General features: G+C 51.8%; 1 protein-coding gene across 3 annotated transcripts; it reads right to left on the minus strand.

Moving 5' to 3' along the window:
• Positions 1-722: 722 nt before the first annotated feature.
• On the minus strand, positions 723-24983 carry TREH (trehalase). Of its 3 annotated transcripts, none has more exons than XM_084611784.1 (15): positions 24849-24983; positions 9499-9599; positions 9029-9176; positions 8248-8335; positions 7980-8080; positions 7482-7574; positions 7014-7130; positions 6102-6224; positions 5202-5251; positions 4200-4400; positions 3340-3557; positions 2789-2900; positions 1977-2089; positions 1362-1415; positions 723-1140 (listed from the first exon to the last, which is right to left on the minus strand). In XM_084611784.1, the coding sequence occupies exons 2-15, from the start codon at positions 9518-9520 to the stop codon at positions 1003-1005; spliced, it is 1578 nt and encodes a 525-aa protein (XP_084467910.1). In that variant the 5' UTR covers positions 9521-9599; positions 24849-24983; the 3' UTR covers positions 723-1002. The 3 variants fall into 3 exon arrangements, with proteins under 3 accessions (XP_084467910.1, XP_084467909.1, XP_084467911.1); XM_084611783.1 differs by lacking the exon at positions 24849-24983 and adding an exon at positions 20331-20457; XM_084611785.1 differs by lacking the exons at positions 8248-8335; positions 9029-9176; positions 9499-9599; positions 24849-24983 and adding an exon at positions 8554-8693.
• Between the last annotated feature and the right edge of the window lie 536 nt (positions 24984-25519).

Below are 25519 nucleotides of genomic sequence, written 5' to 3' on the forward strand. Positions count from 1 at the left end.
GCCTACAGCCCAGGCCCTGGGGTCACGTCACAGTTTGGAAAAGGCATTGTACGAGCTGTGGTTGGGCGTCAAAGGCACAAGAAGCGCAAACAAGAACAGGTTCACTTTTTGATAATGAGGGCTGCATGCTGCAGTGGGAACACTGACAGGGAAAGGGACCCAGAGAGCAGCAACATGCTTCAAGGTAACAGCATGTTCCCTTGCTTGTAGCAGATGCACGTGTAATAGCCACAGTGGAGCCTGATCTAAGGTCCTCCAAAGATAAAAGCATGAACTGTTACAACTTAGAGCCAAGGTACTGAAGCTGTAACAACTCATCCTCTATGGAGGAGGGATACATAACACACTCCCTCAGGGATCTCACCTGTGCACTAGCCATCAACACCAGGGACCATTACTCTCAGGGCAGAGTCTATCTATAGGGGCTGAGATGTCTTAGCACAGACCTCCACAAGAATCAGGGCTCTACTTGTCCCAGTAGCCACCAAGGCAGGCATGGCAGCAGAGACCAGTTTGATAAACACTAATGAAACATGTTTCAGAGTAGCAGCCGTGTTAGTCTGTATTCGCAAAAAGAAAAGGAGGACTTGTGGCACCTTAGAGACTAACCAATTTATTAGAGCATAAGCTTTCGTGAGCTACAGCTCACTTCCTCAGATGCATATCGTGGAGACTGCAGCAGGCTTTATAAAGCCTGCTGCAGTCTCCACGATATGCATCTGAGGAAGTGAGCTGTAGCTCACGAAAGCTTATGCACTAATGAAACAGCAAGAGCATGAGAATTGCAGGTAGGGGGCTCAGCAAGGCTGCATGCACAGGGCTTTAGTCACAACTATTGTTCACCTGTGGCTGCTTTGCTGTCCCAGCAGGTATAGAAAGAGGTGGCTGCCCCTGATGAGCGCACCCCCCTTCCCTAACTGGCTATGAAGCCAGGGCACTGTTCCGTACACATGGGCTTGTCTCCTCTGGCCCTGCTGCCGGGAGCCCAAACCACTTCCCCTCTCATTTCAGGTTAAGGAGGAAGATGCAAGCAGCAACAATCCAGGCCCCGAAGGGGTTGGAGGGGGAGCCAGAGGTCAGACGGTCACCATAGAGATCCAAGAGCTGCAGGACTACACCATTGGTCCAGCCAAATCCCTCCTGACAGGGGAGAATGCAGCATTAGCAAGGCACATGCTCCTGTTATCCAGGGCAAGAGCTTACACATGGCTGCAGCATCAGCTTCCAGCCCAGCAATTTGTCTGAAGGCAGAACAGGGGGCCTCCCCACATAAGGAAAGCACATCCTCCCTGCCTAGTGAGAGATTGTAAGCACACATCCCGACCCTGTAGGCATTGAAGCATTTCAGTACATGCTCCTACCTGGACTTGGTACTCTCCTCCTGTCCCTGGCTTCCCATCTCCATCGACATTGTACTGGGGAGAAAGATGATTATTCAGAAAGCCCCATTAGAGTGGGGGCTAGAGTGTTCCACCCCCCCCCCCCAAGAGTCCAGGGAAGGAGGGGGAGGGGCAGGCGCAGAATCCAGCTCTTGTGTTCACAAGCACAGGTGCTTAAGGCAGAGGAAGCTGTATATCAGGCAGGGGCAGAAAGCAGCACTGGAAGAGGGGGGAAGAGACAGAATGACAAAGACCAGCCAGCACAATAGAGAAGACCTATGGCTGACCAGCCACCCCTACCCCCACATTGGACACATCTGCAATGGTCAAGTCCGCTCAGATGAACTGTCTGAGATAGGATCTGGTGTCTCTACACATGGCACCCCACACTGAATACAAACTGACAATGAAAGGGTTAAAACCGAGGGTCCTTTAGGGTAGCAGCCCTGTCTCTTTCCATGCAGGCACTAGGCACTCTGAGGTAATCACCACCAGCTGCCCAGGATCACAGGGGAGGATGTGTGCATGAATTCCACTTGAAAAACTCCTACCCACAGGGGCTGCAGCCTGGCTGTCCGGGACCACCAATGGCTTTACCTTCTCAAACATGGCCTGGTACTTCTTATATAAGGCAAAGTTGGTTCTGATCCAGTTCTGGGCCAAGGCAAAGGCAATTTCTTTGGCTCTCGAGGAGCTAGACTTGGCCAAACCTATGAACACAGATAAATGCCAGGTCAGGGACCTGGTCACAGCAGATGCTAGAGCTCCTGCAAACACTAGCCTTTCCATCCCTGCAAGAGGTGACAATAGAGTCCTCACTGGAGCTCAAGGCCACCCCAGGGAGCCAGGCAGTGGCAGGGGCTTTGTACAATTCTTCCACCCCCTCCTCCAAAAGCAGGCTTCCACAGGTTGGGACCAAACCATGTGGGTTTTGCTCAAGTGAAGGTCACAGATCAAGGCCCTCAGGGCTTATGGACTCTCAAGCAGCTGTGGGGAAGGTTACTGGAGCCACCTGGCTTTTCCACTGAGCAGTGTCAGTGGTTGGATGGCCCGCTGTAGCAGCAGTTTGGGAAAGGCCCAGGTGGGAGAGTCTCCCCCAAACCAAGATGGCACTGTGACACGTGGGCTCACAGCCTGGCCTGCAGCTGCTGCACAGTCAGGAACCAAACCCACAGAAACAGAATCAATCAACAAGGCTACAAAGCAGCATCAGCGTGGAGGACAGGGATTGAGAGAGGCATAATGCAATACCTAGAGCGGGAGCATGGCTGGGACAAGGTGCAAAGAAACAAGGGGCAGGGAAACGAGGGGCAGGTCCTAAAACAATTTGGAGGTCTGGTACCAAACAGCAAATTCTCCAATGGGCTTCCTGTCCTGCAAACTAGGTATGAGCACAGCAACATCCTTACCTGCAATCACCATATGCTGCAGTGGAGGCCAGGCATTGGGCAGGTCCCACTGCTCCCCAGTCCTGGCAAGTGAGGTAGGGAGCCCATTCTTGTAGGACAGCACTGTGCTCCCCTGCAAATGTAGACAGCATATTGAGTGGGGGTACTGGGGTCCCCAGCGAGTCACCATCCAGGAGACAGAAGGCTGCAGAGGGGATCTAGGGAGAGAGGACTTTGTTGGCTAACCTGGTCAGCTACTCCTAGCCCAGCCAAGCTCCTGAGATGGGAACAGGTATGGCCCAGTGCAGGAAGCGGGCTCTAGGAGTCACTAGTGGGTTGAGCTGGAGGAGCAACTCCTGGGAATCTCCTGGCAAACACTTGGGATGGGGCTACATGAGAACTGGGCTCCAGCTCCACCTTGCTCTGCTCTGTGCAGACAGCACATGCCAGGCTCAGTAGGAAGGTATGTGGTATCCACCACTATCTGCAAGGAACACTCTCCACGTCATGGGCTAATGGAGACTGACTGGTCTGTTGAGGTGCGGACTCTTACCCACATGAACCCAGCTCACCTCTAAGTACTGCACTGCCCTCTCAGCTGCAGCCTGGTCTGAGAAGCAGTCAGTCCACAGGGGTGCCAGGTTGGAGGGGTAGAAGGCTGGGTTTGGCTGCTTCTTCAGGAGGTTGAAGTCCAGCCAGACTCCAGCAGCGTCATTCCAGAAGACAGCTTGGACAGACTCGAGCCTGCGCTCCAGAGCAGCCTGGAACTGGGCAGCCTTGGTAGTGTCTCCTTCGAGCGAGAGAGAGAGTGAGAATGGCTGATTACACTAGTGAGGGGCTTGCGAAGCATCCACAGATTAACTACAGCCCAGCCTCAATGTTTGCTGTGGTCCACGGCAGTGCTCACTGCAGACTCTACAGTCCCAATGCACTCCGAGCAGCATGGCCTGTGGCCACTGCTCAGTATTCGAGAGGAGGAAGCTGAAACCCACTCCAGCTCAGGCAGAGTCAGCTGCAGTCTTCCAGCTTCGATTTGCTGACACAGCCCAAGATGGGGAAAGGCAGGTGCCCTAGACAAGACTGATCATTACAATGCCCATCCCCTATACACCTGATGCCCTCCCTAGGCTCCCAGCACCCTGAGAATTAAATAAACACAGAAATAAATGAAGTGAGCAGCAAAGTGGCTTTACCTGGGGCAGAGAAAAGTTAAACTGCTTCCTGCTCCCACTTGCAGGAAGATACCACTGGGCTGCACTGCTGTTTACACAAGCTGCTCTGCGGGTAGCAATGCTACTGGATGCTGGGCCCTTTCCCCACACAGGGGATGTTGCCCCAATAACTACATCTTGTGTCCCTAGCTCGTGGAGGGGGAAGAGATTCAACAAGCATCAGTATCTCCAAGGGAGGCACTTCCCAACAGTCTCTTTACCCAATATCCTGTAGAATGAAGCCAGCAGGTGCTCGGTCTTGCACAGAAAGGCATTCAGATCCACTGGCACTACAGCCCTGGCTTTGGTATCCTTCAGTTTCGCAGGGAGTGGGGGAGGCCAGGAGAGGAACCAGCGAGAGGAAAAGTCCCAGCCTGACTCTGCTGCAGATTTTAGCTCTGCCCAGAGCTCCTGCCTGGCATCTACAAGACACACACAGATTGGAACAGATACTACTCAATGTCCCCTGTGGCAGAAGATTTAGTACCTCTGCCCAGGGTGACCACTGGCAGGAAACAGCAGAGAAGGGAACACAGGTTCTGATGGGATGTGAGTCAGTGCAGCTGGAACCAGGTCCCCAGACTGGGGCAATGAGGATAGAACCATGTGTTAGAGCAAGGACCCTAGGCCTGAGCACTGACCCCCAAGCACAGACAGACATAAGGGCTATGCTGGTTCAGCTGGAGCAGGGGTTAAGCAGCTTCTATCACACTTTCTTAGCTCCATCCCAAGGCTCCTTAGAGAGAAGGAACTGTTAGAGCACAAATGCTGGGGAGCCCCAACAAATCCTGTCCTGCAGAATTGACACATGATGTTTCCCTGGCTGAATCATGGGAACACGTAGGAGTCTGAACCCATGCAGTCCAAGGAGAGTGAAACCATCTGGTGGGCACGATCACACCACCCAGCTTCCCAAGAAGGACACCAGGATTCTGTGCAGAGAGCTCCAGCAGTGATCACAAGAATCCATGGCTAAAAGGAGCTTAACCCCCAACGCCACCACATCTGTGCCATGGCCTCACCTCCCACATATGGGAATTCCATATCCAAGCCCCTTCCCAACTCTCAGGAATCTCTCCCTGCCTCCCACCCAGCTGTTCTGCCTCCCCCTGGTACATGGGTGCCCACATTTAGGTGCAGTCAGTGAAAAGCAGCACAGGCTGTTCTGTTCTAGTGGGCATTAGAGGGACAACATCTGTCACATCACATAAATATCTCTTTACCTTCATTTAAGTCAGTTACCAACTCCCAGTCTTTGCTGTAGGACTCTGGTCTGCAGGGGAGGGTGGACAGGGGATGGGAGGCAGAGAGATCACCAGGTCAGTCCCGTTCTTAGTAATTTCCTGGCCCTAAGCAGGCAAAGGCTGGGATGCCTGGCATGCAGAGCCAGATCTCGCAGTGGCTTTGCACAAGGGAAGCCAGAAGCTGAGCTTGTGGGTGAAATCCTATCAGTGGTCCTACAAAGGACCAGTTGCCAGGCACTGCAGCATGATGACCCTGTCGGACATTGAGGGCAGCACGAACCCCATAAAGCACTGCTCCACCCTCAGCAGTTCCAGATCTCAACCAGCAACCCAGCTGCTGGGCTGGAAAGCGCCTCCTCAAGCTGTCTGCACAGTGGACCTTCAAGTCTCCAAGGGACACATTCCTCAGGGTAACAAGAGGCCATGATATCTTTGCCTGCCGCTGCAGATCTTGCCTGTGCATGCTCTGGGACAGGCGCAGCTCTGTGAAGCAGCTTGTTTTCTGCAGGGGCTGGAGAAGGACAGCCCACTCTGCACTGTGACGTCAATGTCCTATCACAGGACAGGATTCGGAAGAGACAACAACACAGCCATGCCCATCGGCACCTGTCTCCATCACGGGACGGGGAGTTGTCTGTGGAACATACTCAGTGCCACTGTAGAGCTTTTCTAGAGACCTGCATGTGCAATAGCCCCCAAAAGAGGGGGGCAGGAGGATTATCCCCCGCTGTTGCTGGGGAAACTGAGGCATGGGAGGGACGGGTGAGTCACTTGCCCAAAGCCACACAGTGAGTCAGTGGCAGAGCTGGGAATAGAACCCAGGAGTCCTGACTCCCCCTCTAGTGTAACTCCATTAGATGGTGCTTGTTGGGATGGTACCTGGGCTCCCCAATCTGAACGCTGTAGTAGTTCAGAGTGTGATTCCTGTCCCCAACTGTGAGGCTCACAGAGCGATTCCTCTGCCAGAACTCGTACTCCACCTCCAGCAGATGGATATTCTCCCTGGGAATCAGACCACAGGCATGGTCAGTGCCTCCTCACGGAGCAGTCTCTTTCCATGAGGAACAAATCACCCAGTCATGGGTCTGCCCAGGAACTGGGGGGACAGAAAGCCCAGTAGGGAATGAACCGCTCCAGGGAACTTCCCAGTGGGTGTTGCTCAGTGTATACTTTGAAGGGCATACACAGCACAGACAATACCTGGAGCAATGCTCCCCCTGCCTCCAAACCGTTGGCCAAGCAGAGTGCAGACCACGCTGTACCTGGGACCAGTCAGTAGATGGTGCATATGGCAATGCTGTACCCAATATTACAGCGATGGGCTCTTGCTGAGACTAGCCAGGCTCATAGGGGCCTTGGGTATGCTTGGAAATCTCAGAGGAGGAGAGGGCACAGGCAGGGGCATGTGTGCACCCAGAGAGGGGGCTCTGCCAATTGTGAAAGGGGGACAAGGGTAAGAGTCACAGACACCTGGAATATGGAGCACCCAATGGACAGGCTCATGGTCACTCCAGGTCCCACCCTGTCCGCGCATTTGCAGCCAGTCCCCACCCTCAATGCTATGCAAGATCCTTATTGGTGCCATAGGAGATGGGGGAGCTTTACTATCTTAGGTTACAGGGTGCCAACTCATGTCCTCTGCAGCCATCTGGACCTGATCCTGAGGGGGAGCCCAAGGGATCGGCACCAGCCATGGGGGAGGGAGGGAGGGAGGAAGAGGTAAGGAGAATCTACCCCTGCCCCCTGGTACATGCAGGGTACTGGTGACGCCTAGAAGAACTTCATGCCCACCTGAGAAACTCTGTGTCATTGGCGTGGGCCAGGTAGGCATCCATCATCAGTGTGAGGAAAGGTGGCTGGCTCCGGCGCAGGTAATAGACTCGACCTCCATTCGGGATGTGCCCATACCTGCTCATCAGGGGAGAGACCGTGTGTTACACAGCCCCTGGGGAGGAAGATGAAGGGCCCTGCAGAAGCCGCCCCACTTCCCACACTGCACTCTGAGCAGGGCCCTGCAACTGTGATGAGATGGCAAAAGTTGGGAGGACAAGATGACGTATGCCCCTCATGACAACTGTCCCCACCCAAGCATCCTCAAAGTGACGCCCTGTCAGCATAGGGCACTGGCAGAGCTAGGGCTGTGTCACTTGGTCAGCTCCTCATGCTTGGACAGGGATGGAGTGGCTCAGAGCTGAGGGAGGAAGGTAGCAAGCTGCCAGCCAGCCTCCTCTCTCTACCTGCCTTAGGTCAGGGTCTCACCTTTCCACCAGGTACAGGAAGTTCTGTATCATCCCCTTGGCTGTGACTGCCATTTCAGAGAGGAGCAGCCCTTCAATCACCCAGTAGGAATCCCTGCAGCACAAAAGCAGCAGCTGCATGAGCGATACCAGATGCTTTGGGCTTGTGGCCCTGCAGGAACCAAATGTAAGCTGTAATAGTCCATGCTCACACCCAATACCCTCCCGAGGCATGGGCTTCAGGCCGGGGCTGAGGACAGTCTGTCTGCACCCACGCCTTACAGTCATGGCCGCACTTACTGTGCGACAGGACAGCTTGTCACATGATTTCAGCAAGTACAATTATTTGAAACAACCCCCATGCATACTGGCCAGGTGAACAGTACCAGTGACAGCCAAGCCTAGCAAAACTCACCAGCTCAACTGGCATGGGTCAGAGCCAGGGTTCCAGCTGTGGCTGCAGCTAAGTCAGTTCGAGGTGTAACCAGGACAAGGCTCCAACACACCAGCTGTTACTCACCAGTAGTAATATTCAATGAACCTGCCACCGGGCACCATCAGAGGGTGCGGCACATAAATCTGAGAGTAAAACATCGGGTGAGTCCTTACATCATCTTTGATCTGAAAAAGAGATGATCCAAGTTGGTCACCACTCCCCACAACCCCCAGCTCCCTAAGCCAGTTGCCCCTCCTCCAGCCCCCACAGCGAGCCTGGGCCGAATCTTCACTGCACTCTTTTCAAACACAGTGCACAGAAACATGGTCACCCCCCACCAGCATCTCTCTACCTTTCTCCCCAGGGATTTCCACCTGGCATTCAGATCTGATGCCCATGCCTGGAGTTTCTGGTCAGAAATCTTGGCTAAAATCTGGGGGCTGGAAGATAAAGAAGAAAACACACTCAAGAGAGGAGACAGCTACAACCAAGCACCTAGTCACCACAGGCAACGGTTGCTTCCAGAAACTGCATGTGACATACTCTGCCTGACATAATGCAGCAATCTATGGGTCACAGCACCCTTCTTGGCTCCCACTCCCCGCAATGCATAGGTCAGAATGTGGCTAAATCAGCAATTTAGCTCTAGAGACCTAACCTTCAATCCTCAGTAGATCACAGCTGGATTTGGAGGCATGAGGGTGTTAGCCTGAAAAAACAATCTCATGTTCTAGTCCATTTCATCACAACTGGTAGTCTCTGCTCAAGCCAAGCCAAACCGAAGACTGGACCATCAGCAAGGTCTGCAGGTCAGGATGGAGGGGCATTGGCAGAGATGAAACAGCCGGGAGGCTGCAGGTCAGGGTGAGGTGCATTGGCAGAACTGTGAATGGGGAACACTGATTACACCTTGCACTGATTACAGCTACCACATCCCCCAAGTACTAAAAACAAAAAAGACAGCTGTAGTCAGCCCCCGTCTCCAGAGTGGGACAGAGCCCAGCACAGTGCAGTCTGGCTCCCTTACTCCCATCACCAGGGCAGAGTGCAGCCCATGGAACTGTTAAGAGAATTCCCTGAGGCTCATCTCCACACTCACTCTTGCAGGGGCCCCTTTGTGTTCCATTTTGTACCTGCTCGTCCAGTCCTGAGGTTCCCATTGCTCAAACTCCTGTCCAGGGTCACTGAAGGATGAGCTCACAAACTGCTGTAGCTGCTCTTTGGACAATATCCCCCCTGGAGTCACATTCACCAGCTGCTGAAACTTCTTCAGAACTAGTTCTGGGGAAAATAAAAGAGCAATCACTTATCTACTGCCTTGGCTGAGGTTCTGCCAACACGAAGACCATGAGTGGTGAAGGCATAGTGACTACTTGGTGTAGTATGTACCAGGGCACAGTGCCACTATTCCCACTAATCCCCTGGGGCACAGCACACACCTGTGCATTAGTATCAGAATTCCTAATCATCCTGTACGAGTGTGGTAGGATGGGCACAGGGCCCAGCTGGCACCAACAGGCATGTGTGGGGTTAGACTGCAGGTGTCTGGCAGGAGGGAAAAGGGTAAACAGCTCCGTGTCCCTGGCCATACTCCATTGCTGACCTGGAGACTCCCGCAACGGCATGTCAACAAAGTGTTTGTCATCAGAGAAGAGCCTGGCCAGCTGGACCTGCTTCAGGAGGTCCCCAGTGCAGTAAATCTGGCTGAGGAGAGAGAAAGAGAGGAAAAAAAGGGGGGGAGTGAAATTCAGACACATCCAGGCATGTCCTAACCCATGCGGTCTAGCCAATTCCTCAGGAAGCAACCAGCTTATTTCTGCTAGATACAACCTGCTTCATTAATTGCAGAATGATACAGGCTTGTTAGTATGGACAGCAACCCAGACATGCTGGAGCCTTAAGGCAGGGGCCAATCCACACACCTACAGCTCCAAGCTGTGTTCAACGAGGGGGAAGAAAGGGGCAAGTAACCAGTTATACAGTCAGCCAGCCAAGGCCTGTTAAACCCACTTATCTATAGGAGTTTAAATGTGGTCCCTTAACTCTGTTTGAACCCCCAGCATGGATGGTGCCTAAGAGACCATTTACACTGCAAAATCAATTATGACTTGGTCTCACCTGCCAAACAGAACCAAAAACATGTTACAACCATTTACAGAACCACATAACAGACCTGTAAAAGTGCCTGGCTAGAGCATGACTCTGACACATGCAGAGCAGGCCATATGCACCAGCCAGGCACTACCCCAGCTGTGTCTGAAGGGACATTGCCAACGTGGAACTCTAACAATGTTAATTAGGGTTTAAAGTACTTCCATATCCTGCCTTTGACTCCCTGCCACTCTCTGGGATTGTTCTATCACATTTTCCGTTTTTTTTAAACCTATGCAAACAGTACAGGAAGCTGAAAGACTCTGCACAGAGTAATCACACTGAAATGAGAGAAGAATATTGTTATAGGTTGGGTTAAACTACTTTGAAACTGGTGAGTGTAAACGTCGTTCAAAATAAGCCTAAGAAACAGGGGCCTCAAATTAAAAAACAGACTCGTGTCACCATTCAGTGTGGGCAGGGGGCTTTGCTGGGGATTGTTTGGTAGAGTAGTGTGTTTCTCTCCCACACAGACACAAGAGACACACAGAAGTAGCAGAAAGCTAGATGCAGCCTGAACAGCCACAGAAAGCATGACCTTAATGTGATGATCGGGCCTACAAATTTATTCTAATTCTGAGCTCAACAGTAAAAAGTATGTGAAAGTTCATGAAGTGTCACATTAACCTGGAACAAATGTTTATGGGAAAAGGTATGGAAGGGAGACTGACTGAACTAATCTAAACAAAAAGGCCTAATGATATAAAAGACGGTTACTCACCTTTGTAACTGTTGTTCTTCAAGATGTGTTGCTCATATCGATTCCAATTAGGTGTGCGTGTGCCATGTGCACCATCGTCGGAGAATTTTTACCCTAGCAACACCCAGTGGGTTGGCTGTGGAGCCCCCTGGAGTGGTGCCTTCACGGCGCGAGATATATACCCTAGCCGACCCAGCACCCCCTCGGTTCCTTCTTGCCAGCTACTCCGACACAGGGGAAGGAGGGCAGGTTTGGAATAGATATGAGCAACACATCTCAAAGAACAACAGTTACAAAGGTGAGTAACCATCTTTTCTTCTTTGAGTGCTTGCTCATATCGATTCCAATTAGGTGACTCCCAAGCCTTACCTAGGCGGTGGGGTCAGAGAGTGAGATATCGCTGAGTGCAGCACCGCTGAACCAAATGCCGCATCGTCTCTGGATTGCTGGACTATTGCATAGTGAGAGGCAAAAGTATGCACGGAAGACCAAGTGGAAGCTCTACAGATCTCCTATATTGGAACCTGTGCCAGGAAAGCTGCCGACGAACCTTGAGGCCTTGTGGAATGGGCAGTGAGGGGCTTGGCAGGGATGCCGGCCAGGTCATAGCAAGCACGGATACAGGACGTGATCCAAGCAGAGATGCGCTGTGAAGAGACCGGGAAGCCTTTCATCCGGTTGGCCACGGCGACGAAGAGCTGGGTCGTTTTCCTGAACGCCTTTGTATGCTCACTATAGAAGGCAAGGGCCATACAAACGTCGAGAAGGTGCAGCCATTGCTCTTGCCTAGTAGCATGATAGAAGACCGGGAGGAAAATGTTCTGGCTGACGTGAAAAGTTGATACCACCTTGGGAAGGGAAGCTGAGTGGGGGCGTAGCTGCACCTTGTCCTTATGGAAAGATCATGTATGGTGGTTCCGAAGTGAGGGCTCTGATCTCAGGTACGCGCCTCGCTGAAGTGATAGTCACGAGGAAGGCTGTCTTCCAAGAGAGGTACAGAAGTGAGCAGGTGGCCGTCGGCTCCAACGGGGCCCCTTTAAGTCTGAAGAGGACCAAGTTAAGATCCCACGTGGGGACCGGTTGCCGTACCTGCGGATGGAGATGGTTCAGGCCCTTAAGAAACCTACTGACCATTAAGGTTGGAGAAAACAGAACGTCCACTTTCTCCTGGGTGGAAAGCCGAGTTGGCTGCCATGTGCACTCTAACAGATGATATTGCCAGACCTTGCCGTTTTAGGGACAGGAGATAGTCCAAGATGTCGACGTCTCCGACTCAAGGAATATTTCCAAAATACCTCTGAACAACATACTAATCCACAGAGGCCTCCCTACCAACACTACAAAAAGAAGGATTCTAGGTGGACTCCTCCTGAAGGTCGAAACAGCAGACTGGACTTCTACATAGAGTGCTTCCGCCGACGTGCACGGGCTGAAATTGTGGAAAAGCAGCATCACTTGCCCCATAACCTCAGCCATGCGGAACACAATGCCATCCACAGCCTCAGAAACAACTCTGACATCATAATCAAAAAGGCTGACAAAGGAGGTGCTGTTGTCATCATGAATAGGTCGGAATATGAACAAGAGGCTGCTCGGCAGCTCTCCAACACCACTTTCTACAAGCCATTACCCTATGATCCCACTGAGAGTTACCAAAAGCAACTACAGCATTTGCTCAAGAAACTTCCTGAAAAAGCACAAGATCAAATCCGCACAGACACACCCCTGGAACCCCGACCTGGGATATTCTATCTACTACCCAAGATCCATAAACCTGGAAATCCTGGGCGCTCCATCATCTCAGGCATTGGCACCCTGACAGCAGGATTGTCTGGCTATGTAGACTCCCTCCTCAGGCCCTACGCTACCAGCACTCCCAGCTACCTTTGAGACACCACTGACTTCCTGAGGAAACTTCAATCCATCGGTGATCTTCCTGATAACACCATCCTGGCCACTATGGATGTAGAAGCCCTCTACACCAACATTCCACACAAAGATGGACTACAAGCCGTCAAGAACACTATCCCCGATAATGTCACGGCTAACCTGGTGGCTGAACTTTGTGACTTTGTCCTTACCCATAACTATTTTACATTTGGGGACAACGTATACCTTCAGATCAGCGGCACTGCTATGGGTACCCGCATGGCCCCACAGTATGCCAACATTTTTATGGATGACTTAGAACAACGCTTCCTCAGCTCTCGTCCCCTAAAGCCACCTACTCTACTTGTACTATATTGATGACATCTTCATCATCTGGACCCATGGAAAAGAAGCCCTTGAGGAATTCCACCATGATTTCAACAACTTCCATCCCACCATCAACCTCAGCCTGACCCAGTCCACACAAGAGATCCACTTCCTGGACACTACAGTGCTAATAAACAATGGTCACATAAACACCACCCTATACCGGAAACCTACCGACCGCTATTCCTACCTACATGCCTCCAGCTTTCACCCTGACACACCACACGATCCATCATCTACAGCCAAGCTCTAAGATACAACCGCATTTGCTCCAACCCCTCAGACAGAGACAAACACCTACAAGATCTCTGTCAAGCTTTCTTACAACTACAATACCCACCTGCGGAAGTGAAGAAACAGATTGATAGAGTCAGAAGAGTTCCCAGAAGTCACCTACTACAGGACAGGCCTAACAAAGAAAATAACAGAACGCCACTAGCCGTCACCTTCAGCCCCCAACTAAAACCCCTCCAACGCATTATTAAGGATCTACAACCTATCCTGAAGGACGAACCATCACTCTCACAAATCTTGGGAGACAGGCCAGTCCTTGCCTACAGACAGCCCCGCAACCTGAAGCAAATACTCACCAACAACCACATACCACACAACAGAACCACTAACCCAGGAACTTATCCTTGCAACAAAGCCGGTTGCCAACTGTGTCCACATATCTATTCAGGGGACACCATCACAGGGCCTAATAACATCAGCCACACTATCAGAGGCTCGTTCACCTGCACATCCACCAATGTGATATATGCCATCATGTGCCAGCAATGCCCCTCTGCCATTTACATTGGTCAAACTGGACAGTCTCTACGTAAAAGAATCAATGGACACAAATCAGATGTCAAGAATTATAACATTCATAAACCAGTCGGAGGACACTTCAATCTCTCTGGTCACGCAATCACAGACATGAAGGTCGCTATCTTAAAACAAAAAAACTTCAAATCCAGACTCCAGCAAGAAACTGCTGAATTGGAATTCATTTGCAAATTGGATACTATTAATTTAGGCTTAAATAGAGGCTGGGAGTGGCTAAGTCATTATGCAAGGTAGTCTATTTCCCCTTGTTTTTTCCTACCCCCCCCCCCCCAGACGTTCTGGTTAAACTTGTATTTAAACTTGGAGAGTGGTCAGTTTGGATGAGCTACTGCCAGCAGGAGAGTGAGTTTGTGTGTGTGTGTGTGTCCTCGGGAAAGGGGGCGGGGGGTGAGAAAGCCTGGATTTGTGCTGGACATGGCCCACCTTGATTACCATGCACATTGTAGGGAGAGTGGTCACTTTGGATGAGCTATTACCAGCAGGAGAGTGAGTTTGTGTGTGTGGTTTTTGGAGGGGGGTGAGAACCTGGATTTGTGCAGGAAATGGCCCACCTTGATCATCATACATATTGTGAAGAGAGTTGTCACTTTGGATGGGCTATTACCAGCAGGAGAGTAAGTTTGTGTGTGGGGGGGTGGAGGGTGAGAAAACCTGGATTTGTGCTGGAAATGGCCCAACTTGATGATCACTTTAGATAAGCTATTACCAGCAGGACAGTGGGGTGGGAGGAGGTATTGTTTCATGATCTCTGTGTGTATATAATGTCTGTTGCAGTTTCCACAGTATACATCCGATGAAGTGAGCTGTACCTCACGAAAGCTCATGCTCAAATAAATTGGTTAGTCTCCAAGGTGTCACAAGTACTCCTTTTCTTTTTAGTCCAAGATGAGAGGCATGGACGTTTGCAGGGGGGGGCGTGCCGCGTTGAGCACACCAGCAGGAGAAACGCTTCCATTTGGCCAGGTACGTGGCTCGAGTGGAGGGCTTCCTGCTACCTAGCAGGACCTGCTGCACCGAATGGGAGCAGAGACGCTCCGAGTGAGTTAGCCATGCAGCATCCACGCCGTAAGGTGGAGGGATTGCAGGTCGGGGTGACAGAGGCGGCCATGGTCTTGTGAGATCGGGTCCGGCCAAAGCGGGAGTGGAATCGGGGCATCTACTTATATCTCCAATAGCGTGGTGTTCTAGTGCTGCCTGGGCGACCAGGATCAGACATGTTCTGTCCCTGCACACCTTGAGTAGGACTTTGTGAACCAGAGGGAACGGAGGGAAGGTGTAGAACAATTAGCCCTTCCACGGGAGTAGGAAGGCATCTGTGAGAGAACCCAGGGAGCGTCCCTGGAGAGCGCAAAATATCTGGCACTTCCGATTGCTGCGCAAGGCAAACAGGTCGACCTGGGGAAACCCCCACCTCAGGAAGATGGAGTGAATGACACCAGGACAGATCGACCACTTGTGGGACTGGAAGGACCTGCTGAGGTGGTCCACCGATGTGTTCTGGACCCCTGGGAGAAAGGACGCCATCAGGTGGATGGAGTGGGCTATACAAAACTCCCACAGACAAATGGCTTCCCAACAAAAGGGGGACGAGTGAGCTCCCTCTTGCTTGTTGATGTAGAACATGCCCGTGGTGTTGTCTGTGAGGATCGCCAAGCGACGGCCATGTATATGCTCCCGGAATGCTTGACACGCCAGGCGCACCGCCATCAGCTCCCGTACGTTGATGCGTAGAGAGAGTTCGGCTGTGGTCCATAGACCCTGCGTCTGGCCATCCCCGAGATGGGTGCCCCATCCAATGGATGATGCGTCTGTGACTAGAGACAATGAGGGTGTATGGAATGGGACTCCTTCGCATACTGCCCTGGGGTCTAACCACCAGCGAAGAGAGGCTAACACCGTTTCCGGGACGGTGACCACCATGTTTAGGCTGTCTCGACTTAGGGGATAGACTGTTGTCAGCCAGGCCTGAAGTGGGCGAGGCCACAGTCTGGCATGCCTGGTCAAGTACGTGCAGGAGGCCACGTGCCCCAGAAGGCTTAAGCACGTCCTTGCCGTTGAGGTAGGAAAACTTTGGAGGCTCCGAATGAGACTTGCCAAAGACTGGAAGTGGGCGTCCGGTAGAAGAGCTCGGGCAAGTCTGGAATCTAAGATTGCCCCAGTGAACTCTATTCTCTGGGTTGGATCCAGAGTTGACTTTTCCACGTTGAGGAGAAGGCCTAATAGACGAAACATGGCCATGGTCGCTTGGATGTGGGACTGCACCTGTTCCCTGGTGCGACCTCAGATAAGCCAAACGTCGAGATACGGGAATACTTGGATTCGTTGCCAATGGAGGGAAGCTGCCACGACAGCTATACATTTGGTAAATACCTGGGGGGCTGCAGAAAGACTGAATGGAAGGACCGTGAACTGATAGTGTTCGCAGTTGACCACAAAGCAAAGGAAACGTCTGTGCGCTGAATGAATCACTATGTGGAAATACGTGTCCTTCATGTCAAGGGCAGCATACCAGTCTCCAGGAAAGGTATGATGGTCCCCAAGGACACCATGTGGAACCTCAACTTTACCATGAATTTGTTGAGTCCGTGCAGGTCCAGAATAGGCCGAAGCCCACTCTTTGCTTTGGGGATTAGGAAGTAACAGGAGTAAAAACCCCTGCCCCTTAACTCCCTTGGAACCTCCTCGATCACGCCCATGGTTAGGAGCGTCTGTTCTTCCTGCATAAGGAGTTGCTTGTGAGAAGGGTCCCTGAAGAGGGACGGGAAGGGAGGGTGGGGAGAAAGAAAATTGGACAGAATATCCCTTTTCCATCGTGCAAAGAACCCAACGGTCTGTAGTTATGAGGGACAATGCACAGTGAAACGGGATAAACAATTCCGGAACAGTGGGGAAGGATCCTGACTGATGTCCGGTACACCATCCTCGGGCGCGCCTTCAAAAGTTTTGTTTGGGCCCCGCCGGAGGTTTAGCTGGGCCTTGGTTCTGCCCTGGCTGGTGGTTGGTGTACTTCTTACACCACATCTCCTACAAAAGTCCTGCCTTGGCTGAGGAGGGGGATAGGATCGTTGAGGCTGGGGTTTTAAGGGCCTCCGTTGTGTGACCAGTGTGTGCAACCCCAGGGAGCGCATTATGGCCCTAGAATCTTTAAGGCTTTGGAGCCTGGAATCAGTCTTATCCGAAAACAGGCCTTGTCCTTCAAAGGGAAGGTCCTGTAGGGTTTGCTGCAGTTCTGGCGGCAGGCCAGACACCTGCAGCCAGGATATGCGCTGCATGGCTATTCCCGACTCAAGGGTCCGGGCAACGGAGTCCGTGGCATCTAATGAGGCCTATAAGGAGGTCCTGGCCACTTTTTGCCGTCCTCTACCAGGGCCCCAAACTCATCTCTGGACTCCGGAGGTACTAGCTCCTTGAATTTTAACAGAGTTCCACGAATTGTAGTCATAGCGGCTCAGGAGCACCTGCTGGTTCACGACCCTGAGCTGCAGCCCCCCTGAGGAATAGATCTTGCGCCCGAACAAAATCGAGACACCTGGTGTCTTTTGACTTGGGCGCTGGAGCCTGTTGCCCGTGCTGCTCCCTCTCATTCATCAAGGCCACCACTAGCGAACATGGCTGAGGGTGAGCATAGAGGTACTCACAATCTTTGGAGGGGACAAAATATTTCCTCTCCACCCCTTTAGCAGTTGGAGAGATGGATGCAGACGTTTGGCAGATTGTTCTGGCCATGGTCTGTATGGTGCGAATGAGTGGTAAAGCCACTCGAGACGGGGCCTCCGCTGACAAGATGTCCACCACCTGGTCCTCCAAATCCACCACCTCCTCCACTTGGAGGTTCACGTTCCGTGCCACCCTACGCAGGAGGTCCTGGTGGGCATGGAGGTCTATTGGAAGGGGACCCGAGACCGTTGTCCCAGCCACCGCCTTGTCTGGGGAGCATGAGGACGACGCCACGGGAGCCAGGGGGTCCAGTGGTGTTTCCTGCTGGGTCGGGTCTTGTAGTCCGGGGTCCACAACTCCGGAGTCTGGACCCTGCCCCGGAGTTGAGGCTGTGGTTTCCATGCCCCCCGGAGCAGGATGGCTTATGGTTGCCTCTGGCACCTGAAGCTCTGAGTGGGCTGAGCGGGAGGCCCCGGATGGGGTGCCCTGGGCTTGGTGGTAAGCCCACAGTGCCCAAAAGGGCCACTGGGCAGACCCTTGGACGGGATCATGGTCTTCCTCTTGCCAACGGGCAGCATCACCCTTGCCGAGGCTATGAGCTGTGTGGCCGGGTCATGAGCCCGCATCAGACTGCGATGAATGTGAGGCAGATCGCGAAGGCCAAGGCAGTGCCGAACGTGTCTGTGTCAAGTCACCCGGACACGGTGGAAACTGGTACCGGGTGCCCAGGGATTGGTGCCACGACTGCGGGGAGCAGCGCTACAAAGCTGGGGTGCAGTGCCGAGACCGAGACCGGTGCCGAGGTCTGGACCGGTGCCGCGATCTGGATCTTGATGATGATAGTCTCCGAGAGTGGCACCAAGACCTGCTCCGGGACGGTGACCAATGTGTAGAGCAGTGCCGGGAGTCTGACCAGCCCTGCGAGTCAGATCGGTGCCATGAGTACGACTGGCATTGCGAGTACGACCGGCGCCGCGAGAGGGAGCGGCGTCAGGACTGTGAGCGTCACAGGGACTGAGAACGATGTTGGGAGCAGGAACGGATCCAAGAACGGGACCGATGCCGTAGTTCCAAATGAGGAGCCGATGGCCGGATCAGGGATGGTTTGCCCCGGGATGGTACTGCACGAACAGGATCCAGTGCCATGGTTTGCGGTGATGTCGACTCTGTCATCGCAATGAGGTCTCTTGCCGCTGCAAAGGTATCCAGCGTTGATAGGAGCTGGGGCTCGATCACGCTACGAGTCAGGGAGCCCGTGTGCGCCGGACTCAATGGCTCTTCCCTCGGTGCCAGAGTCAGAGGCGCCAATGTCGGCGCTTGAACCCTCGGTTGCTCCACTACCAGATGCAACTCCGAGGGCAGTCCCGGGGCGCTGGCGACTGCTGAGGTGGAGCAGCTGTCTCTGGCCTGCGGTGCTGCTTTTGACCAGGCGAATGAGAACAGTGCCAGACTGACTGCACCGGTTGCGGTGCCGGGGAACTTCGGTGCCGCGGGTCTCTGTCAGAGTCCAACTGCGGTGCAGTACCTACTGCTGCCGCCGGGCTACTGCGCACCGAGGCGGTCGGCACCGGGTCTCGGCTTGCTGCTGGTGGATCTGGGCGAAGAGCCGCCTCCATCAGGAGCTGTTTTAATCTAAAGTCCCACTCCTTCTCGGTCCGGGGCCAAAATCCCTTGCAAATTTTGCACTTGTCTGCCTGGTGGGATTTCCCCAGACACTTCAGGCAGGAGTCGTGGGGGGTCTCCCGTAGGCATGGGCTTAGCACAAGATGAACAAGGTTTAAAGCCCAGAGCCTTGGGCATGAGCCCAAGCGGCAGGCGGGGAGGAGACCCCTTCTAACCCACTACTATAACTATATTAAAACTACAACAACTATAACAATTAACAAACTATGAAGACAGTATCGCTAGTGTGGAAGTAGATAAAGGGAATTTGAATGCAGGCCTCTGAAATGAGCAGGAGTCAGGCTCACACTAGCTTTAATAACGCGAGATTTGTAGAAGCGGGGATAGTGCGAAGCGAGTGGAAAACAACTGTGAAAGAGGCTGTTGTGACCTTGTACTAGATAAGAATAGAATGCAGACTATAAGAGAAATGGTAAGAAAAATAAAATATCATGAAGGAATATGTATAAACAATATGCAGTTGTTGCTTATTATTGTCTGTAATAAAGGTATAAATACTTACTCAAATTGTTTATCTGGGAGAGACCTGCCTAGGTGGGGGAAACCCTGTGTCCTAGTGCACTCTCTCCCTCTGTGCAATTGCTTGAGGTAATAAAGTGTATCTGATTTGCTGCACCCAACCTGAGAGCGAGAACTGTGTTTTTCTCTGACACTAGGGAGAGTGGAGAGCCGCAAAGCCGAGCTCCACAGTTCCAACGACAGTCACGGGCAGTAAGAAGGAACTGAGGGGGCGCTGGGTCGGCTAGGGTATATATCTAGCGCCATGAAGGTGCCGCTCCAGGGGGCTCCACAGCCGACCCACCGGGTATTGCTAGGGTAAAAATACTCTGACAATCGTGCACGCGGTGCACGCACACCTCATTGGAATGGATATGAGCAAGCACTCGAAGGAGGAGGAGAAGGGCCCATAGGAGGGTTGGGGAGGGGAAAGGAAAAGAGTAAAGATCTTAGAGAGTGTACACACACACACATCTTATATGCCGCTCTCAGCATAGTCTTATTGATCCCCCAATCTTCTACCAGCACTGTGCGTCTAAACAACTCTTATTTGTATAGCACAGTCCAGGACAATTTATTAGAAAATTAGACTATGTCCCTGCCCCAAGATCAGTCACCAGGAGACCCACCAACCCCTCAGGGACCCAGGAAGTAGTTACCTCTCACAAGGAGGTGGGAGCCCATAGACCAGTCCTTGCCACCCTAGCACAGAAACAGAGATGCCGACAAAAAAGCACCAGGCTGTCACCAAAATCCTTGCAGAGCAAGCCATTTGAGAGGAGAAGAATGAAGTGTTTGCTGTTCTGCTGAATCATTAAGTTAGTTGCACCAGATTCCACCCACCTGTGCAAAGGTCTGTGAAGCAAAGTCTGAGATAAACTGCATGCATTAAGGGGGGCTAGCATTAGATTTCAAAAGGTGTGGCTGCTTCTTCAATCCTTGGCAAAGAAAATTATTTGGAACTATTTGCAGTAGCTTTATCTCTCAGAGACACAGCCTGAAAATTCGGTCTTTCTTGATACTAACCCATTAATAACAGTCCAAGTCTCTAGCACAGGGTGGGGTAGCTCCAGGAGCTCTTATGGCACCATATGGCAGTAGTGCACCCCATCATGGGGTGAGGAGGGGGGGAAAGGAAGGGAGTTCAGCAACAGAACAAACACGTCCAAGTACACTGTACACTACAGAAAAAGGCCTGTGTTAAGGGACTTTTACTCCAAGCCCCAACATCAGGCACCTCATGAGGGCAGAGGAGGCCAGAAAAAGAAAAGAGGAGTGAGTGAGTGAGGAGGGACCCATGGATGGATAGAGGAAACCGAAGGAACCAGGGTAAATAAAAATCAATGATTAAAAAAAAATTGTTTTTTTTTTAATACTTTTTAAAATTTAAATTGGATTTTTTTGATAAAATGCTTTTTGAGGAAAAAATCTATCTAAAGATAGCTATAATTAAGATGCATTATAGCTCAAAGATATCTCATCATGGAATAGAGATTTTAAATTCCAATTCTATAGTATGAGACAATATATTCATGTAATGTTTAAGAAAAGTTTTGTAAAGGAATTCCAATAGTTCACGGATTAGGGACCCAATTTTATGGGGTTCTCGGGGCTTCTGTATAGATTATTTAGGTTAATCTTTCTATCTACCCAGTGGGACTCAGTGCTCAGTCTAGAAGATACCATCAGAGATGCTTAGTTTTGCAGTTCTCAAACTGTGGATTTGTGTCTCCAGAGATAACATGCTTTTTAACAGCAAAAATGTTTTAAAATAAATAATATAGAGAGGGGAGAAATAACGGATCTCAATCCTATTGTCCCTCTGCAAAATTGTGTACACAGAGTAAATCCCTTACTTCTCTCTAAAAGTGCAAAGTTTCAAAACGTTCAATGAACAGAAGATTGTTGGGGGCAGAACAGATCTGGACAAGGAGAAGTCTGGAGATAAATGTGAGAAGGGAAGGACAAGGCCCAAGAACCTCTTAAAGCCAACTGGCAAGGAGGTTATAGAAATGTCCTAATTCTGATTCACCAAAGAATGTCATGTGAAATCTTACATAAAGCCAGGGTCACACTGATCATTAATATCATTGTGAAATGTATGTACAGATACCATATATGGAGTTATGTATATATACTGGGAATACCTTGATACATGATCTAAGAATTCAGAAGTCACCAGCAGAGGGAGAGAGACAAGTTTTCTTTCAGACAAAAGATGTTTATCAGTCTCTCTCTGTTGGATGTAAATTAAGCATTGTAAACTAACACAATGATGCCCCTTTACATACAAAGGTTTAAAGAAATGTGAAGTCAACAAGGCTGCAGCACACTTGAAAAACAATCCATGGGATGGTTATGCCTCCCTTACCCTGCACCTAGGAAGGAAACAGGAAGTCCATTTACGGATTCTCAATCAACCTTGGCTGAAGATGCTGCAAAAGTCTTTGTGTGAAAAACTTCTTTAGACTCCAGGTTAACTTATTACTTAAGTTTAGTCTCTAGAAATCATGTAATTTTGATTTATATGTAACCTTTTGTTCCCAATATCTTTACTGTCTCCTGAATCTGTAATCCTTAATAATAAACTTATTCTTGTTTTCACTATAAAGATATACAAGTGCCGTGATATGTCAGGTGCTGATCCTAAGTTGACTCACACAGGCTAGCGTGTACACTGTTCCATTGAGGATAGCAGACCTGGTATTTCTGTGAGTCTTCAGTGGATAAGGGGCTTGACACTGCAGGGAATGCTTCAAAGGGGCTCAAGGACTGGGGTGCACCTATTGCTAACCTGCAAGGCAAAGTAATGGTTGGCATAGCCCAGAGGTGTGTGCTTGGGTGGCTAATAGACTAGCGGTATCAGGGAGCTTACAATCAGTTAAGCACAAGCAAATGTCCCTCATGCTAGAGCCAGGAGAGTAACAAGGTGATTCTCAGCCCTGGGTACCCCAAGAACCATCAGTGTTGTCCATGGCCCAGGCAACAACAGAACTCAGTCCTTTTACCATGTGGGCCTCTCGCATTTCCCCTGAGATTCCGTGAATATGCAGGGGGCAACTTCACTTTGCAACAAGCTCCTGAAAGAGTCTGGTTTGTTTTAAAGCTCTGAGTTTCGCGCTGATGAAAGATGCCAGCTTACCAACGCTGGAGACTGACTTTACTATTCACCCACTCCACACAGCAGGGGCAGTAAGGCAGGCTTCCACCCGATGCACTGCCAGCATGCCTCCAGCTTGACCTGGAGGAAGCCCCAATAAGGGAGTTCCATCTCCTAGACCAGAGGTGGGCAAACTACAGCCCATGGGCCACATCCAGCCTACGGGACCCTCCTGCCTGGCCCCTCTCCTGTTGTCCCCCCCCCTCGGCAGCCTCAGCTCACTGCGCCACTGGCACAATGCTCCGGGCGACAGGGCTGTGAGGTCTTACCAGGCAGCGCAGCTGCAGAGCCAGGGGCTCTCGGCGGCACAGCTGTGGCAGCATGGTAAGGGGGGGGGTTGGATAGAGGGCAGTGGAGTTCGGGGTGGTGGTCAGGGGGTGGGTGTGGATATGGGTTGGGGCGGTCAGAGGGTGGGGAACAGGGGGGTTGAATGGAGGCAGGGGTCCGGGGGGGGGCAGTCAGGAAAGAGTGGGGGTTGGATGGGGCGGTGGGAGGTCTGGGGGCGGTCAGGGAGGGGTGGATGGGGCAGGGAACAGACGGGGTTGGATAGGGCGAGAGTCCCGGGGGAGAGGGGGGGATCAGAGGGTGAGAAGAGTGGGGGGATGTTAGCTGGGGGTGGGCCACGCCTGGCTGTTTGGGGAGGCACAGCCTCCCCTAACCGGCCCTCCATACAATTTCAGAAACCCCATGTGGCCCTCAGGGCAAAAAGTTTGCCCGCCCCTGTCCTAGACCCAGCTAGGCATTGCCCTCACAAGGACCCAGTTAGTGTAAGAGGAACAAAATGGAGACCTGTCTGCTAGCAACTTGATTGAGACCTACCAATTTGTTTAATAAAAGCTACCAAACAGCATAAGATGGGGACAACTTTTGGTCCTTAACATCCTTGCCCTAGATTTTGGCAACAAAGACTCCAGTGCTGGTGTGTCTGCCCCACCCCCAAACTCTCAAGCCCATTAAGTCCATCATTATTTTAAATCATCGTTTTCGCCAATATCACTGGAAGATACAAATCTCACTCCCTCCCTCTTGACATTTTCCATTTGGCAAGTAGTGATCCCTATCCTTTCCCCTCCCACCCTACATTTAGAATGGCATTTTAAGATAACTGCTGCTTCATTTTATTTCACTAACAGTCAGGACAGATTTTATATCAGGGCTAGTTATATGAAGACAAAAGCCACTTCCCTTCTGGTCCGCCCCACAAATTCTGGCAGCTACTTGTAGAGGGGGACGTGCATTTCAATAGAATGGGGGATGTTTCTTTTAACCCTATGCTGCACTGAGATTTTTTTAAACTGAGTGGAATACTCTGCATCAAGTTATTTTAGGGCAGGCTGCTATTGAGAGTCCTCTTCAGAATGATACAAACACACATAACAGGCAGTAAAAACAATGACCCATGCCTTGCAGTATTCAGGAAATGCTTGAATGCAAAGAACATCCTCTTCGCAAACCTCTAAAATACTCCAGCAAGTTTAGCACCCCATGTGTCCAGTTGCTCTAGACAAGACTTTGGGTATAGCTACACTTCAATCAGAGCTATCTCTGCAGATGCCGAAACATACCGAGTCTTCCCAGCCTCAAGAGACCTAAACCATGAGTTGGGCACCAACAAGTCTGAGGTTTTTCTCACACACACACACCCCCACACAGAGGGATTTTTTTTGCTTTTACACACACACACACACACACACACACACACACAGAGGGATTTTTTTTGCTTTTACACACACACACACAGAGGGGTTTTTTGCTTTTACACACACGAGGGTGGGGGTTTGGTCTACCTTTTGATGTTTGAACTCCCCTTGCCCACCCCCAGTGCAGGTAAGAGGGAGACACGGAACTGGGCTCCCCCAGGCACCCTGGCGAGGGGACTCTGGGCCCGGCGGCAGGAGCTCTCGGCCCCCATCCGCCGGCCCAGCAATTAAAGCAAATTCGCCCCCTCGCCCCAAAGAGCCTCAGCCCCGCCCCCCGGGAGCTCAGCAGCCCGCAGGGAAGCCGCGCTCCGCCTCACCTCCGCTCCTTCTGCAGCTCTTCCTCGGCCTCCGGGGCGGCCCCAGGGGCTCCTCGCGAGCCTCGGGCGCTGCCCAGGCCGGCTGCGGCAGCGAGGCGGGAAGGAGCAGATCCGCCATCTTCTCGCGGTTGCTCGGAGGTGAGCGCAAGACAGGCCCCGCTTCTCCCCCTCAGCGGCGGCCTGCGTTGCTGAGGGGCGAGAGAACGAGAGCGCGCTCCACCTTGCGTAGCTTTGATTGGTTATTCTCCCAGGGGCAGCCGGCCAATCAGAGGGCGCTCACTCCCGCGAGGCCTGGTCGCGGGCAGGCCCGTGCTCTCGGGGCCTGCTGCCGCTGGACAGTCACCCTCTCCCTGCACGACAGACAAGCCCTTCCCTCTGTCCCAACAGACAGGCTGGCCCGAAGCTGGAGCCTCCGCCCTTGTCCACCTCCAACACGCTGGCTGCCATGCAGTCAGCATTTACTTCTTTGCTCCGGTCGTTAGGCTGGCAGATCCTGCTCAACCCACAGAGTCCCACAAATGCTTTCTAGGGTCTGCCTGTAGATTAGCAGCAATCTTACTTCTATTACCAAAGGCCTCATGAGACTAAGAGACCATATTGTGATAGCTAGGGAACAGAAAGATGCCTGCCTTAGAGAAGAGTGAGAATAGGCACAGAACTGGCCACCACAA

The sequence above is a fragment of the Lepidochelys olivacea genome (genome assembly GCF_965140295.1).
Source record: "Lepidochelys olivacea isolate rLepOli2 genome assembly, chromosome: 22".
NCBI lineage: Eukaryota > Metazoa > Chordata > Testudines > Cheloniidae > Lepidochelys > Lepidochelys olivacea.

Coding starts and splice junctions, on each gene's coding strand:
- TREH (XM_084611783.1), bottom strand. CDS start 20,443: ATGGCTTGCTCTGCAAGGATTTTGGTGACAGCCTGGTGCTTTTTTGTC. Junction 1,416..1,976: donor ACCAGGCCATGTTTGAGAAG/GTAAAGCCATTG, acceptor CTTTCTCCCCAG/TACAATGTCGATGGAGATGG. Junction 1,141..1,361: donor GAGGAGAGTACCAAGTCCAG/GTAGGAGCATGT, acceptor CTCCCCTGTCAG/GAGGGATTTGGCTGGACCAA.